The sequence below is a fragment of the Ovis aries genome, chromosome 1 (genome assembly GCF_016772045.2).
Source record: "Ovis aries strain OAR_USU_Benz2616 breed Rambouillet chromosome 1, ARS-UI_Ramb_v3.0, whole genome shotgun sequence".
Taxonomy (NCBI): Eukaryota; Metazoa; Chordata; class Mammalia; order Artiodactyla; family Bovidae; genus Ovis; species Ovis aries.
This window is the reverse complement of record NC_056054.1, coordinates 117,980,270-117,998,345: the sequence shown is the minus strand read 5'-3', so window position 1 is coordinate 117,998,345 and position 18,076 is coordinate 117,980,270. Positions and strand designations below refer to the sequence as shown.

The window sequence follows — 18,076 nt, the reverse complement described above, 5'->3', positions numbered from 1 at the left end:
ATCTGCTATCAACTTCCAAATGCAACCTTGTAACTGTGTGATGGTTCTAGATCCTAATAATTTCTTGTTTAACAAGTACCCTTACTTCTTACCAGTGGCTGATCCTAATTCTTAACAAGCAATTTATAGACCTTTGCGGTTTTTGCCTGTATTTGCCACCCCATTTTGTAGTTCCTAGAACACAATTCAAGTGCTTCTTGAATTTGCATCTCCCAGGCTATAATCCTCAGCTTGGCTCAAATAAAACTCTTTTCTATTCCTATTATAGATTATTTATTGATTACTTTAGTAGAAAGATACAATGTTGTTAAGATGTCAATTCTCCCCCAATTAATCTAAGTCTTCAGTGCCATCCCAAATAAAGTTCCAGCAGGACTTTTTGTAGAAATTGACAAATTGACTCTAAAATTCATATAGAAATGCAAAGGACTAGAATAACCAAATCAATTTTGAAAAAGAAGAACAAAATTGAATGGCTTATACAACCTAATTTTAACACATTATAAAGTTATAGTAGTCAAGACAATGTAGACCCGCCATCAGATAGATAAGTAGGTCAGTGGAGCAGAGTCCAGAAACAGAACCACAAACATAAACAACTGATTTCTTGCAAAAATACAAAGACAATTCAATGGACCACTGTCCCCTAAACAACGCTGCTGTTGAAAACTAGACGCCACACGCAAAATAATGAACTTCCATCTATACCTCACACCATACACAAATATGAACTCAAAATGGACCACAGACCTACATGTAAAACCTAAAATTGTAAAACTTGAAGACGACCCAGGAGGAAATGTGACATTTGATTATGTGACAATTTCTTAGATGTGATACCAAAAGCAGTTTTGACTAAAAATTTGATAATCAGACCATCAGATTTTTCAGCATTTGGCACATGGAATGACACTGCCATAGGAAAACAGAAAGACAAGTCAAAGAATGGGAGAACATACAACTGACCCACGAATAACATGGGGGTTGGGGCACCAACCCTCCACACAGTTGAAAATCCATGTATTACCTTCCAGTCAGCCTTCCATATACAGTGTTGTGCACCTGTGGATTCAATCAACTAGGGACTCTTGTAATACCTTAGTATGTATTTATGGGGGAAAATCCATGCATAAGTGGACCAGCGCAGTTCAAATCCATGTTGTTCAAGGGTCAACTGTACTTGCAAAGAAAATATTTGAAAAGGATGTGTATTCAAAATATTCAATTTATTTAATTCTAGAAAATACACAGCAAGTAGTCTCTAGTGAGAAAGTCTAGGAGGAAACGCTTCCCTGATAGCTCAGTTGGTAAAGAATATGCCTGCAATGCAGCAGACCCTGCTTCGATTCCTGGGTTGGGAAGATCCCCTGGAGAAGGGATGGGCTACCCATTCCAGTATTCTTGGGCTTCCCCTGTGGCTCAGCTGGCAAAGAATCTGCCTGCAATGCAGGAGACCTGTGTTTGATCCCTGGGTTGGGAAGATCCCCTGGAGAGGGAATGGCTACCCTGGAGAATTCCATGGACTACTGCCCATGCAGTCGCAAGGAGTTGGGCACGACTGAGTGATTTTCACTTTCACCTTCAGGGAATATATTGGATCTATAAGGATATATTTACTATCTCGAATGTGATGATGGTTTCACAAGAATATACATATGTCAAAATCTATCTAATTGTAAACTTTATGTGCAGTTTATTGTATGTCAATTATACCTTCGTAAAGCTCTGTTTAAAAAAATTTTTTAAAAATTAACAGCTATCGTTTATCTAGAGCTCGGCATGCTTGGTTGTTTTTCTGGTTGTATGTATGTATGTGTGTGTGTATGTTTGCATGTTTCTATTTTATTCAGAGTAGGAACGACTCAGCTGAAACATCACATTTCCCAATCTCCCTAGGAGGTAGATAAAGATATAGATTAAGTTCCGGCCAATGAGATGCTGGCAGTATATTCTACCATGGTGCACTTCTGAGCAGTCTCTCTTAACAAGAATAAACCGTGCCCTCTTGTCCTCTCTGTGGAGGCAGACTTGCTGACTAGTCCAGCAGACTTCTTGGAACACAAAATGATCTCCATGAGAAAAATAGACTACCTTGATTAAAGTTAATTATTTGGGGCATTTTTAGTTTGTTTTGTTGTTATATTCAACTGAACCTAATCCTGATAGAGACTCTTTCAATGATGCTTAGTATCATTGGAGCTACTTCGCAGACTTTGAAAAGGTTAGATCTTGTGACAGGTTGACGCGTTAACCAGAGGTAAAGAAACAGACATTGTCTTCATGCTTCCTGCAGGCTCACAGACACTGTCCCAAAAGCATACTCTCCAAGTGGCTGACATGGCTTTCACTCCAGGAATCCACTCTGCTGTTTTCATCTGCTCTCACCTCCTTTCTGGCTATGTACAACAGCTTATTTTCCTCACCTGCAATTGGTCTGAGTCCAGCTTGATCATTTCTTAACACTACTTTGGCCCAGTTACACTTTCCACTGAAAACAAATAACACATTTTATGTTGGACAGCTTTTATTGCTCTAATTCATGTTATAGCTATTCTTTCACATGACCTACTATGCCATTACGTTGAGGAGGGCAGAGAGGCCTGGCAGAAGAAGCAATATGACTTGCCAGCATCCCAAGGAAAGAGTGGACAGAACCTCAGACCAGACGAGATTCCCTGACTCTACCCATTCTGCTCTGCACACAGAGCTCTCCACCTTCATTTGTTTATTCCCCCCTTTGAAAAAACTTGGCAGGCACTTGTTCTGTCACAGAACTATGCCGTGTCAAACACTGGGGATACTAAGAGTAGCCAGACGTGCTCTTGGCTCTCAACGAGCTCCCCAAGCAGGAGACAACTTTTCACACGTGCAGACAGTGTCAAGGATACGCATGACTGGGCTGCGGCTTATGGTAATTCACTGGTGTCTACATAGTGACTAAGCGGCCATTTGAAACAGTTCCCTGGTGTCTTCCCTTATCTGTTTTTAGTAAAGAACCAGAAGATTCTGGGATTTCCCCCTTCTCTCCTTTCATTACCAGTCATTTCCACCTTCCATTGCATGATCATCTCCTTTGAACCTCCATGGGATAAATGGATTTTTTAATGTGTTCCCCAGCTATTCACTATTATCTTGAAGATTTTGCCTTTCCATACTGCTTATTGACAATTTTCTTTTTATTTCCCATCCATTTCTGAATTGGTCATTTCATCTTCATCCATTGCTTAACCAGCACGTTCTTCCTGCTGTGAGGTGACCCCCCCCACCCCCATTTCTGTCATCACCGAGTTCCCCTTCACTCCCTCATGGTTTTCTATCTTTAGCTGTTTTTCTGGCCTTCTTCACTAGGCTTTTGGAGAGGGCACTGGCAACTCTTGGGCCTCTCTTTAAGAACTGAAGGCCTTGGAACTCAGGGCTGAGAAAAAATGTAACCTTTCCTGTAGGGCAACTTGATGGCAGACTCCCCACTAGACCTAACGAAGCCTGCCTCTCTAGCTAACTAACCATGACCTTGGGCAAGCTGCTTCCTCTCTGGGCCCCAGGACCCATTTTGGTAAAAGAAGATTTTACTGGAGCCCCTACCTGGCACAGACACAATGTAATTCTAACCATACTGACCTGTGCTGTCCAATAGGCAGCCACTAGCAAGGCCACTGAGGCCTTGAAATGTGTCCAGTCCAAATTAAAATGTGTTCCAAGTGTGCAATAGACACTGGATAACAGATGATATGAAAAAAATATATATAGATTATACATTGAAATAATAGTAATTTGGATATACTAGGTTAATAAAATATGTTAAAATCAATTTCACCTTCTTCTTACTGTTTTAAATGTGGTTCCAAACACATTTTCAATTACACTGGGGTTGCTCATTGTGTGTCCACTGGCCAGCACCCAGACAGCTGTCACACAAGAAGCCCAGCACCATGGCTGGGGCCCGACTCACAAGACACGTAGTAAAAGATGCCTTAGTCACCAGGTGACCTGGAAGATGTGTATCTAGACCAGGGTTTCCTAGTCTGAGGATTAAGGACAGAAGCCTTGGGCAGAATCCAGGTGGTCTATGAACTTTATTTGTATTTATTCAGCTGTGCCAGGTCTTACTTGTGGAATGAGGGACCTTTAGTTGAAGCAAATGAACTCAGTTGCAGCATGTGGGATCCAATTCTCTGGCCAGGAATCTACTTCCCTGCATTCATTGAAAGCACAGAGTCTTAACCACTGGACCACGAGGGAAGTTCCCTAAACTTTAAAATTTACATCTTTATTTTCACCAATCTCTACCTGAAATTTTACCATTTCCTTCCATTATGAGTGTAGGCAACAAGCCACTGGAATATTAGCCGTACTTGTTTCTCAGCAGTAAAAATCGAAGTTATTTTCCTAATAGTTTACAGTTGTTGCGGAATTTCAAAATACCGTTTAATTTCATCACTACAACATCATTGTGGTAGTTGTAAGACCTGCCACTGGACCTTATTATTGGATGTGTTAATAAAGAAGCACATTTAATACTGTACCATAGATCTGCTTTTATATTTTGGTAAATATGTCTCAGTATAATTTATTTTCTTAAATGTTCTTTGGATGCTATTTCATATGCATAAAAACATTATTATTCTGAGAAGTAGTCCTTAGACTGCGAGAGGGGTCCATGGCGCGCACACACACAGACTAAAAACCTAGTCAAGGAAGACAAGCCATCTTCATTGGCAGGGGTACCGGCAGGCCCAGAGTATAAGGGGAACCCCCACCCTGAAGGGGCTGCCAGGACAACCTAGGCTGCCCCCTGGAGACGCCTGGTGCCCTCAGTGTCTGCCCCAGGGACGCTTCAGTTACAGAATAAGACAGCATAGTATCGGATCCCTCTGGTTTGGTGCAAGGAAGTTTTGATATTTGCTGTTTTGAGGTCCTAAAGAGCAGATGATCAAGTATTTGAATCCATTTTAGATTACTAAATGATTGTACATCAGATATCCTTCCTATTCCATCCCTAATCTGTCTCCCATCTCAGAGCCTCACACTGGGGTCAGGGTGAACAAGATGCCCAGGAATGAGAGGGTTTACTTAGCATGTACATGGTCACCCTGCTCACTTAATTTAAATGCAGAGCACATCATGAGAAACGCTGGTCTGAACAAAGCACAAGCTGGAGTCAAGATTGCCAAGAGAAATATTAATATCAATAACCTCAGATATGCAGGTGACACCACACTTTTGGCAGAAAGAACTGAAAAACTAAACTCTTGGTGAAAGTGAAAGAGAGTGAAAAAGTTGGCTTAAAACTCAACACTCAGAAAACTAAGATCATGGCGTCTGGTCCCATCACTTCATGGTAAATAGATGGGAAAACAGTGGAAACAGTGGCAGACTATTTTGGGGGGCTCCAAAATCACTGCAGATGGTGACTGCAACCATGAAATTAAGACGCTTGCTCCTTGAAAGAAAAGCTATGACCAACCTAGACATCATATTAAAAAGCAGAGACATTACTTTACCAACAAAGGTCCGTCAAGTCAAAGGTCCATTCAGTCACTGAGTGATTGAACTGTTACTTAGCATGCAAGCAGGCACAGCCTGGGTGTTCTTAGCCCCAGGGCTGGGGTGGGCTAAAGCTCTGAACCCTTTTGGGTTGGTCTGTGCATGACAATAATCCTGTTTTGAAATGAAGTGAAGTCGCTCAGTCTTGCCCGTGGATAGCAGCCTGCACCAAGCTCCTCCGTCCATGGAATTTTAAAGGCAAGAAGTACTGGAGTGGGTTGCCATTTCCTTCGCTAGGGAATCTTCCCAAGGCCACCAGGGAAGTCCTGTTTTGGTTTCACTAAACCCTCTTCTGGCAACTAGCCTCAGGGCAGGGCTCTGACAAAAGCTACAGAGAAATATGGTTGAGGGATTCTTCCCCATCAGCCAACTTCTCCCAGGTACCCTGAGCTACTAAGGAAAGGCCTTCGAGGAACTCAGTTGCACCCAAGGAGCCCAGCCACTAAGTGCATAAAGACAGTTGCCCCTCGCAGGACACGGTATGCCCAGGCAGTCCTGCCTCTGTGTGCCAGCTCTCATTCAACGCAGAGCAAAGAAGGGACCCTTATCCCTCAGCACAGCTTGCCCAAGACCACACAGCCATTACGTAAAGCAGCCAACACTTCAACTAAATCTGTCAACTCTGGAGTGATTTCCCCCAACAGGCCACCTCCCCTTTGAGTTGAAACCAAACAACACTGAAATCAATGGGCAGAAGATGGAAGCCCTTTTACAGAACTCAGCTGACCTCCAACCAACCAAATACAATTTTTAAGAGAGGCTTGATTCTGTCTCTTCCTTCTCCTGTTCTCCAAGCCAGGCCCTGCTTCCTGTAGCTGCCAAAAAGAATCAGGCCAGTAGCAGCACCTCAACTTCTGCTACCAACACTTGCCCTGGAGAAGCCCTAAAAGGAAGGGGCTTTTGCTTCCAATCCCAAGTCAAATCCACTGCAGACCTATAGCCCAGTAGTGGGATCTGGAGCCAGGCATTTTGCCTATGGGCCCTAGGTTCCTCATCTGTGGAATGAAGGGATTGGACTTCAGTGGATGTGAAAGTTGGACTATAAAGAAAACTGAGCGCCGAAGAATTGATGCTTTTGAACTGTGATGTTGGAGAAGACTCTTGAGAGTCCCTTGGACTGCAAGGAGATCCAACCAGTCCATCCTAAAGGAGATCAGTCCTGAGTGTTCATTGGTAGGACTGATGTTGAAGCTGAAACTCCAATACTTTGGCCACCTGATGCGAAGAGCTGACTCATTGGAAAAGACCCTGCTGCTGGGGAAGATTGAAGACAGAGAATGAGAAGGTTGGATGGCATCATCGACCCAATGGACATGAGTTTGGGTGGGCTCCGGGAGTTGGTGATGGACAAAGAGGCCTGGCGTGCTGTAATCCATGGAGTCACAAAGAGTCAGACAAGACTGAGCGACTGAACTTAACTGAACTGAACTGAGTGATGATGGCCAACTTTGGGATGCACCACAGTAGATTGAAGCAATAGAGAAACTGAGAAGTAGGAGCTGATGCTCCTGTCTCCCTAGTGAAGACTTTATTTAATAAAGAAAGTCTAGACTTCTAGGCCCTGAAAGCTCTCATAAATAGCATTAGTCCAACAACCCAAGGCTATCTCCTGTTGAGAAATGCGTTCTACCACTAGATGGCAGACATGTGCCAGACAGCCTCATCCTACAGCTTGACCCACTTCCTAGCTTCCTCTGTAAAACTGGAACAGGACCACATTGCTTACATACTTTGCAGGACTGAAGACTGGTAACGTCCCAGGAGTTATCATCAAAGTCAGGAATTTCAGGAACTGAAAAGAGAGTACATGGTGCCCAGGGCACTGATAAAAGGAATCTGGAAACATCCTCAACCCTAATGCCCTTGGTAAGAGCCTCCTGGGCCTGTCAGATAAAACCCCATGTGACACATGAGCCTGTAAGGAGAGGTTAGGCTGGCTTTCCCTGGCCCAGGGCAGTCAGCACTCAACTGTGGTGAGCCCAAGGCCACTTCATCCTCACTCAGCAACACATCGTGGGCACCTCATTGTAAAAGGGCATGCCAAGCATAGATTGCCCTATGTGAAAAATGAGTTTATGTAACGCACAATTTCACATTCTCCCATGCATTCATTCGAGGAGATATGTCTGGATAAATCTTTGTTGTTGTTTTGTTGCTAAGTTGTGTCTGACTCTTTGTGACCCCATGGACTGCAGCCTTCCAGGCTCCTCTGTCCATGGGATTTCCCAGGCAAGAACACTGGAGTGAGTTACCATTTTCTTCTCCAGGGGATCTTCCCAGCCCTGGGATCAAACCCAGGTCTCCTGCATTGACAGGTGAATTCTTTACCACTGGGCCACCAGGGAAGCCCCAGATAAATCTTTACTCCTGGCTCCAATTGATTCCACGGGCTAATTTGTTGTTTCAGTTCACGGTTTATTGAGAAGATAAACATGGAAAGTTAGCTTCATGTTGGATTTTAGCAAATGTGTCTAAACTGTTTTAAACTGCCCTCAGCACCAGATGATGACAGAAATCGATCCCTGTGGTTCCCGCCTCTCAAGCTACTTTCCCACCTCCTAGGTCTCCTTCCCCACCTCTCATCTGTAGATCTTTTATGCAGGTCCTAACAGGTTTCTTTCCATCTGAGTCAAGGTGGTTTGACTCAAGCAGCACTTACTCACTCATCAAACTGGTGAGTCCAGGCTGTGGAGCAGTAGGTGGCTCAGAGGACATTGTGACCGACGGGTGAGGAGGCAAAGAGAATGGCTCAAGAGCTTCACTGGCCTGCACCACTGCCCCTCAGTTACAAGGAAGCAGAACTGAGTTCTGAGAAACGAGTGAAGTCCCAAGCAAAGCATCCAGCTCCAGACATGGTACACAGGTCGGGAGACGTGAGAGCAACGCGCAGAGAAAGCTGGATCTCAGCTAAAGCGACTAAAACCATGACTCACAAGGGCTTCATCTGCCTGCAGATAACCACCAAGCTTGATAATACACACCTATGTGTTATTTAAAAACACACCAGCCTTCTGAGATGGATTCCTCTCAAATTCAAGTTCTTTTGGACCCAAACTCTGCGGTGGGTTTGCCTCCGTCCTTGGGACAAGTGGCTGGATATAGCAGGGCCGCTCTGCACACAGATGAGGGTCACGTGGTGCCTGGGGACAGCGGGTGAAGGGACGAAAGGGACACTGAGAAGGTGGGGAGCGAGGGGGGACTGGGGTGCTACAAAGAGGGCAAAAGCCAATTATTTTAATTATTTTAAGATCTCTGGTGGTGGGTGGCCTAGATCTTTTAATAACGAGGTCAATGGTTATCTGCGTTGATTGTATGACTATAAACTAAATAGGTATAGTCACTTAAGGTAATCACACACATGGATGTCTGTGTACTCAGCTTGAAGTTGTTCATTGTTATAATGCCAACTTTCCTCCAGCCAATAAGGGTTTAGAATGTTTTGTTTTGGCTTTTATTATTAAAGCTGAGGAAGGGACGGCAAAGAGAGGGGACGGAGGGAAGACACTGCACAAACTGGGTGACCTCAGAGGAAGCAGAGCCAGTGAGAGCCAGAGAAGAGAAGCCTCCCAGGGACACTGGCCTTGGTTTCAGGGATGGAGCAGAAGCGCACGCACGGAGGCCTGCGGCGCAGCAGAGGATGGGGAAGCTTAGCCACGACAGGCCAGTGCCCATATCCAGCCAGCGAAGGCCTAGAGCGCTACCCTCCTGTCGCCTGCTGGCCTCAGTCACTGCTCCTCCTGCACAAGCACCACAAAGAAGGCAAGAGTGGGTTCTTTTCTGTTCAGTCTTTATTTACAGCAAAGTACAGAGTACGTGGTCATTTAAGTGAGTGCTAACAAGTAAGTGCAGAGCAGTAGAAGGAAAAGGGGAAAGCGCAAGCATCTGAAAGACAGAAAAAAAAAAAAAAAAAAGGCCTACATCTCTATTTACCTACTCACCCTGTTCCTGAGGCAGGACCAGCCAGGCACTCACCACCTCTAAGGGTGGCCGGACCTGCCTTGAAGCCAGCCCACTGCCTGAGGAGGGCCGCAGAAGGCGCAGAGACCAAGCTCATGGCGGGGCCTCAGCTCCAGACTCGCCCCGATGGTTTCCCGAGCATGCTCGTCTCACTCTCGTCTGCTGGGACACTGAGACTTTGCCCCTCTACCCTGAGGTCAGGGGGAAGCCAGCCCTTTCCCGAAGCCCAGCCCTGAGACTCAGAACCACCCTCGCCTGCCTCACCCACGTGGTCATTGACAGGCAGGTGGGAGTCTCCAGGGTAGAGGAGAGCATTTCCCTGCAAGAGGCTACTAGTTCCTGCCAATGGCGCTGGGCCCTGGGGCAGGTCAAGGTTGCTGAGTCAGGGACGCCGCAGAGCAGCGGCAAAGGAGGTGGCGCACCAACCAGCTGGGCTCCGGCTCCTCCTGCACACAAGCCTGACCCTGCAGCCTCACAAGAGGCTGGCATCCCACCCTAGGCACCACGACGAGCGTCCAAGCCAGCCCAGAGAGGCAGCAAGCCAAGTCCCTGACCGTCCAGCAGCCAAGACCACAGTGGGTTGCTGCGGTTCACAGGCTCTGAAGGGTGAACTGGAGGCTTCTGCGGTGCCCTTCACAGCCTGTTCACAGACCATCGCCTCTCGAGGGCCCACCCTACCCACTCCAAAACCAATGATGCCTGAGGTAACAACACTGCATCTTCCTTACACACACTCCCAGCTCTCTGCTCCTGTTGGTCCCAGGACGGCAGAAGTTCCATTAGCATGAAGGCGTGTGAGACCAGGACTTCCCACAACACAGCGCCTGTTACCTAAGCACATGGTCCTTGGACAACACTTGTACAGCGGGAGAAGCAGGCGCCACCGGGTGTCTCTAAAGCCAAGAGACTCCCATGCATACGCAACCAACACTGCCCTACTCTGCTCCTATGTGTTGCCTCCCCAGACAGCAAACAGTATCCATTTCTGGCCTAATAATTCTATCTGATGCTCCAGCAAAAACAGATCCAGTGGCTATTTAAATGCCAATTCCTGGATTTGCCGCATAGAAAGCTCAAGTTCAGATAGATACCCAGTTGGCTAAATGCTGGGGTCCTCACAGGGCAGAGCTTCCTATCCCCTCCTTGCCCCAGACTTTCTGTGTCACAGAACCAGAGGAGTCATTAGCATGGCCAGCGAGGCCCCAGCCAAGAGGCCAAGATATCAAGGGGTGGGGCTTCCCTGGTGGCTCACACAGTATAGCGTCTGCCTGCAATGCAGAAGACCCAGGTTCAAACCCTAGGTCTGGAAAATCCCTTGCAAAAGGGAATGGCTACTCACTCCAGTAGCCCCACCTGGAGAACTCCATGGACAGAGGAACCTGGTGGGCTACAGTCCATCGGATGGCAAAGAGTCAGACACGACTGAGGGACTAACACTTTGACTTTACCAAGAGGCAGGGCAGCCTGAGAACTGTTTCCCACCAAGGACAGGGCTACTCAGAGACCCTGGAAGCTTGGTCCCAACACCACCAGTGGATGAAAAAGCAGCTAAGTAAGTCAAGGCTCAGAGATGAGAAGACTCCATCTTCCAAGGCAGTAGGATAGACAGCCAAGGCACTGAATGGTTTGGCACCTGGGAGCTTCAAGTAAAGTTGAGCGTGCTACCCACCCAGGGGCCAAGGCTCCCTGAGACAGGGAGCGGCTTCCCCTGAACACAGGCCCCAGCAAAGCAGCAGGCCTTTGGGTCCTCAGGATCCTAACCCAGGCCTGCCATCCACCCTTCACCTCAGAGCTACACAAGGCATGACTGGAAAGATAATCAATATTGGTTTGGAAATGCGCACTTCAGAACTCAGCCAATCCACCGGGCACTGGCCTTCAGAGCAGGCACCTTGGGGGTCTTCCCTTGCTCCGACTCAGCAGTTGCTACTCTTGGGGCCTGTAGTCCAGTCTCCTGAAGGTCTCAGGGTAGCAAAGCCCTGTTGTGGATTAGGTTTGACTTTTAGACACAGCCCAGCAGAGTTAGTCAAATGGAGTCCAGAAAAGGGGAAGCAAACCGGGTGAGGGTGAGGCTGAGCCTACGGGAACAATTCGATGTGACTAGAGTTAATGGTGTTGGATTTATCAGAATGGCTCCAACGGGCTACAAAAGCAATGGAAAGAGAAGGGATTCCCAAAATGTTTGAGGCTGTGGCAGCCACAAAGGTGTAGCCTATCGAGCACTGAGATGGTCCACGCCGAGATTAAAAGGTTCTGGCTCTTCTGCAGTTAAAAGATGAGGCTTTAGAACACTATACTCACAGCTCCTCCAGCTCATTAGGCCCCTGCTTCCACCAGCCCTCCCCACCAAGAATCTTCAGGAATCTGTACTGCTTCCAAAGAAGGAAGTTTCCACCAAGAGGGAGCCTCGGGGAAAGCTAGAATTCTCCACCCCAAATGCTTTCAGCCTAAGACTCCACCTTATAATTTAAAAGCGCTACTCTTCCTCCCTGCCTCTGTGCCCAGCTGCCAGGTGACGTGGCTGCATGGCAAATAAGGAAATCGGCGTGGCCGTGATACTGCCTGTCATGGCCCCTGCTGACTTCACCTTGCTGCAAATCCCTCAGGGTGGGGAACAAACGCTACAGCTCCCTATACAGCAGAGCTCTCTGGCTGCCCTGGGAGGGGCTGGCTGCCAGGAGAGGTCCTCAACCAAAGCCCAGGCTGCTAGGGTCCACTGTGCACCCCACAATCTGGGGAAAAGCCCGAGGACTATCATTGTGACCTCCCCAGAAGACGTCAGCATCTCAGACGCTACAACAGGCATGGTCCTTCTTTCCTCACTCTGTCAGGAAGCAACTCCATCGCATCCCCACCAGAGAAGGAGAGAGAAGCTGCTCTGGTTTTCGGAAGCGGGTGAGTAAGGAAGGAAACAGCGAGCTGCCTGAGCAGCCGGAGGTGGGGTCGGGGCAAGAAGAAAACACAGAAGACTCGTTCCCCTCCGTGGGCTTCTTCCCTGAGTTTGATTTTTTAATTGAGGTCTTGCCTAATTTCAACTCAGAAAAAAAAAGAGAGAGAGAGAGAAGAAAAAATAAAAGAGGATATCTTATCCACATTATCCTAAAGCTCCAGCTCCAAGAAGGTAGCATCTGGCAGGGGAGGCGATCAAAGGTTCCAAACTCCACTTCCAATGAGTTGTGCAGACGCTGAGAGCCACGAGCCCCGAGCCTCCCTCCACAGCCACCTGAGCCTGCCCCACGGGGCACACCCCGGGTACCAGGTGTGAAACGCCAGGTCCAGCCCCCAACACACTCAAGGACAGGCCCTCCTGCAGAATACTTACGGCAAATAGCTGTACAGTATTTGTACATTTACACAAAAATAGATCCTTTTATATATATATATATATATGTATTTATAACTGGTTACACGTTGGACTCATAATTAGGCATCACCAGTAGTAGTTGGCACAGTTTGTCATTTAAGCTCAAGGGTCAGCTCCTGTTTCATTTCGTCGCTCCAAAGTACCAAAAAAAAAAAAAAAAGGCATTTCATCTCCATGGTGTTTTCTTAAATACAGCAATGTCTTAGGAAACCACACTTATGGATGCGCAGCGCCTCCTGCCCCCTCCTCCGGCCCTGTGGAGATGGGGTCAGTGCGGCCGGCTGCTCGACTCCGAGGCCTGCCTCTTGCGTGCAGGGGTGTAGCCGTTGAGATAGCCGTTGGTCTGTCGTTTGGAGAGGCCCCCGTTCAGGATGTCCTGGATGTGCTGCACGATGAGGTTGATGGCCACTGTGGAGCAGAGAAGGGCAGAGTGTCAGGGGCGCACGGGGGTGGGGCAGGTCTGCGGGGCTGTTTGGGCGGAAGGCACACAGGAACCAGAGATGAAACACCGCTCCAGGAAGCCGGCTCTGCTTTCGGGTGGGCAAGTCACCCGACCTCCCCAGACCTGTATGGGGACTAATATGACCCCACAGCAGAGTTCTCAGAGTAGGATAACCCGGGACACAGTAAGCCCTGAATGTGAGGCTTCTTATCAGGATGCGATCAGAGGCAAGAACTGGATGGACGCAATCAACCCAAATTCTGTAGACGTGAGGACTGGCCTTTGTTCTGACACCATTCCACCAGGGAACCTACCAGCTCCCCACCCCAAAGACAGGGAATCCCACAGAAGGCCCTCTCCTCCAAAGGTAAGACTGGACTCTCCTTCCTTAGCCTTAGAAACAAATCATATGCTTCAAGCACATGATCAATGTTAACATCGCCAAAAACAAGATAAACAAGTGCTTTCTGGGGTGACACCCCAAGAACATGACTCCCCCAGCGTATTCTCCACGTTGTAGGAGCTAAAGCCAGTCATGAGGACACAAAGGCAAACCCAAGCTGAGGGCTGTTCTATAAAAACAACGGGCCTGTACTCCTCAAAAATGTAGTGTCCCAAAAAACAATAAAGGCTGAGGAAGGTTAAAGGAGTCGATATTAAGTGTCCTGGATGTGACGAGTGCACTGTGGCTTGAATGAAGTGAAATTTTCATTGCTGTGACTAACTCCCAAATGGCTCAGCAAAAAATTAACTTTTTAAACAGAGGAAAACTGAAATAAATTATAAAGAGAATAGGAAAACAGGGTCTTCTCCCAAGTCAGCTCTGCCTTAAATCCAGACACTCCTACTTTCTAGACAAGGCAAAGCTAATGCGTGAATAAATGCACATGGTAAAAATCCTTTCCACCCCAGGAAAAGCCACCTTGAGCTTTCTAAATGAAATTAGGAAGGAACTCTGCTTTTACTAGAAATGGCCTTAGATACAAGATGCCCAGGTATCACTGGGAACAACAACAGAAGGTATGCACCGCCCTCCGATCACTGCCAGAGAAGCAAGAGCAAGTTCACGTCTGACCCCGCTCATGTACGTGCGTAAACACAGTGGCCTGTCCCTGATGCCGGGTGTGTAGGTATGAACCCCCTTCCAGCTCACAGCAGCAGCCAGGGCCTCCCCCACACCCACAGAGCCATGTTTGGTTACCACGTCCTAACCAAAGTATAACTGACAGAGGGAGGAGCCATGCCCTGCGCAAGGCACCCCACGAGGACTCACCGAGATTATCTGCACCTCTAGGAATGATCACGTCAGCGTATTTCTTTGTCTGTGGAGAAAGATATTTATAACACATTAGATGGATTACAGTGCATTAAAGAGAGGAGATGGCCCAAGCCCTTCTCCAAGGGAATGCGGAGAAAGGGCCAGCCTTTGCCTACTAATCCCAGAGGGCAATACTCTGTTACTTCCAATGTAATATATTTTATCCACTTTATCGAATTTATAATAGATCAGCTTTTTCCTGAGTTCTCATTAACATTCAACACTTTTTCAGCTTACAACCTGCACAATGAACATGGTCTTGGAAACTAAATATATAACTGCCTCTTCACCATTATGAAAAGCCTTAATTCGTAAAAGCCAAACTTATGAAGAAGCAGTTCACCTTGGACTTCAACAGTTTGTCTAGTCAGAAAAAGTAAGTCCCACTGATGACCATTTCCACTGGCTCTGTTATGACACAGCCTTAAAAAAAGAAAAAATAAAGCGCACAGTTTTGGGGTTTTTTAGTTTACTAAGACTTTGTGAACCATTTTACAAACTACTGTGTCCTGGTGAGGCTGTGTAAACAATGCCTTAGGACATGGGTCTTCACCCTGCGCCATGTCCATACTACAGCTGTGGAATGGCCAGAGGCCCAGCATGAACTAGGCAGACAATGTATCAGGCCCAAGCTCACACAGAGTGAGCTGCTCTTTCCTGAGCTGAGTGGCTGCACAGTGGGAACTAGTAGAAACAACCTAGAAAATACTTACTTAAAATTCTGAGTTCCACTACAACAAGTTAAACAGCAGAAAGTTGGCAGTAAACTGTAATCTATGTCCAAAAAGAATACTTTGTATTCTTATTATTAAGCTAGAAAGAGCAGAGAGGTCCTCAGATGGATGGGTAGAACTTCAGAGTGCTACAGCCACCTCTGCCTTCTCCTCAGAAACCTAATCCTATGACCCAGGCCTCTCCAGGGAATGAGCAGGGCACCAGGGTTACTCAGGCTGACTCACACAGCCTGCCTGGTTCCGGATATGAAACAAAAGTCAAGTTGGTTTTGAAGCAAAACCTACTAACATACTTGAAGAAACAAAGACAGCTTGGGATCATATTTTTCCAGCACAGAAGAAAGAAGTTAATTATTAACATTAAGAGAAGTAGAGAAATCCCCACTCTACACTACTTCCCAATAGCCCTACATGAGCCAGTCTCCCTAAAGGCATCAGCCAAGATTAGGCGAAGACCCAGCCTCTCTCACACTCCCAGGACTGAACTCTAAATTCTTAAGGAATGAGAACATGGTTTATCCAACCTGAAAAAGACGTATGATGAGGTATGAGTCTCCTGAGCTAAAATTCTTTCCAAAGCTAGGCTCTCTCCCATGCCTTCCTCTTTCACACCCCACCACTCCACCTCTTGTAACCCTGACAGCCTCCCCCAAACGTTCGCCTGACTTTCCTCAGGAAGCTGGGGTGCTTCCTAGGCTGAGGGCTGATTCACTAAAAGCTGAACACTGCCCAGTCTCTACCCTTCCTTCTGGGAAAGTCATCTCACTAGAGAGTTCCCAGCTCATGGGGAGGCCTGACGAGCCTGGGCAGAAGTACAGGAAGCCTGCTCCTCCACGGTACACCTCCCACAGGGGAACTTACATAGGGACCAATGACAAGCTCAAAATAGGACTCAAAGGGGGTGGCAGAAGAGATTCAGAAGGGAAGACTCTGCAGCTGAGGGCTCATGCACCAACATGCCAACCGCCACAAATCTTCTGAAGACCCAAGTAGTCAAGTCTATCCTTAGATACGATGCATCCTTAATAAAATGCCTCCCCATGAGCTCACCAAGCGAGAAGTATACAGCTTGCAGGACTATCGGACAGCAGGATCCTTCAGGGCCACCCCAAAAAAGAGTGGTGGGACAGAGCCCCAGGGCAGGAGACAAAGCACCAGTGACTGCCTTTCTTAGGACTCGACAGAGGAGCAGCCAGAGGGGCGAGTGAGATCCTGGCTGGGGAGCTCAACTCACAGACCTTTATTTGTTTCATTACATTTTAAACACTAAATTCAATGAAAAACAAGAACACAACTCACTGGCAAGCAGAATTCCTCAAAGGCAGGCTTGACGAATGTAATGTACTGAGATAAAATCTGCTCAAGGTCCCTCCCTCTTTCGCTGATGTCCCTTAATACTAGAAGAGAAAGAAAAACAAGAATCAAGAAAACGGTGCATGTCCACCCTTTGCGAGGCTGATCAGGATCATACAAGCTCCACGAGGACTCTGGATGAGTCACATGCCGGATTCCTGAGAGACTGGACCAACCGCCGGTCAGCAGCAGCTTTGGGGAAAAACAAGTTGCATTTTCAAGTCTTGCTACAGTCAAACTCAGCTATGACAAAACACTCTCTGAAGCAAAAGGTTTCCGGGAAAGGCCATTAATCTTCTCATTTCAAGCAACACTTGCCCCAAATAAAACTTCATTGTGAACCCCCCCAAAAAGGTAGGACAGACTCATAACAGGAAGGAGACTAGGCCCAGAGAAATGGTGGGGCTTCCTGGCAAAAGGGGCAGGTTGCCAGGAGACGTCCTTTGCCCGTCCTCATCCCGTCACCCTTGCACGCACTCACCTGTGTGCAGGCTGGCAACCCTCTGTGGATGTGCCACCACTGTCTGCCTGGTTCCTGGCCACACTGGGGCCCCTCCACCAGGAGGAAGTAGGGCAGAGGGCCCAGCTGCAGTCAGCCACACCTGCCCACCTCAAACACAGGAGACCACTAAGCAAAGGATGAGAAGACTATGGTGTCAGAAACCATGGCCAGAGCTGTGAAGTAGCCCAGAGGGACCCAAACTTATCATCTTCCACCTTCTTCCTCCTCAGGGTGGGGGGTGCTTTTAACAGAGTCTTTTGTCAAAGCACAGAAAAGGGTCCAGAATCCTGGTTCTGCCACTGTACACTAGCCTCCCTGGGCCTGAGTTTCTCCCAAACTCAGCAAGTGAGTTTGATTCCCATATCAAAAGCAACCCCTCCCTTCAAATGTTTTCAATCATGACTATTAAAATCTTTCCCTCCAACCCCAGAAGGGTATCAATTTATCTACAATCATTTGCAGTGGACCCTTGCCTCCTCTCAATCACTTGTCAAGTAACCGTTTCAGTATGGGATGAAACTCACTGTAAACAAACACAGGGAATACTTGTGAGTGCATTTCTGGAAAGTCTTGTCTGTAAATAATTCTGTGGACATGTATGCACGCACACAGGAACACACGCACGTGGGGAGGGGCGGGAAACAGAGCTTCTCTGGTTACAGTCCAGGCTGGTGTGAAGTCTGTTAAGATCAGAAGGCTGGAAAACTGTCAGGAAGACCCCATTCCAGAAATCCAGGTAATACACTGCTACCACCACTGACTTCCAGCTCCACGATTCACAAGGGTCTTCCCCCCATGAGCCCTGCTAACAAAATGGTTGGTTGGTCCCTAACTTGTCAGGATTTGCCTCACAAACCCAGCT

At 47.4% G+C, this 18,076-nt stretch overlaps 1 protein-coding gene across 4 annotated transcripts in view; it reads right to left on the bottom strand.

The window, feature by feature from the left end:
- Window positions 1–249: 249 nt before the first annotated feature.
- The window catches only part of UCK2 (uridine-cytidine kinase 2), an 86,256-nt gene continuing 68,429 nt past the window's right edge, over window positions 250–18,076 (bottom strand). For all 4 annotated transcript variants that reach the window (XM_027977701.3, XM_060403460.1, XM_042257261.2 and 1 more), the window contains exons 5-7: window positions 16,659–16,756; window positions 14,581–14,629; window positions 250–13,273 (exon numbers count right to left, since the gene is read on the bottom strand). In XM_027977701.3, the coding sequence (XP_027833502.1) occupies window positions 13,134–13,273; window positions 14,581–14,629; window positions 16,659–16,756 (287 nt within the window). In that variant the 3' untranslated portion in view covers window positions 250–13,133. The remainder of the gene's footprint in view (window positions 13,274–14,580; window positions 14,630–16,658; window positions 16,757–18,076) is intronic.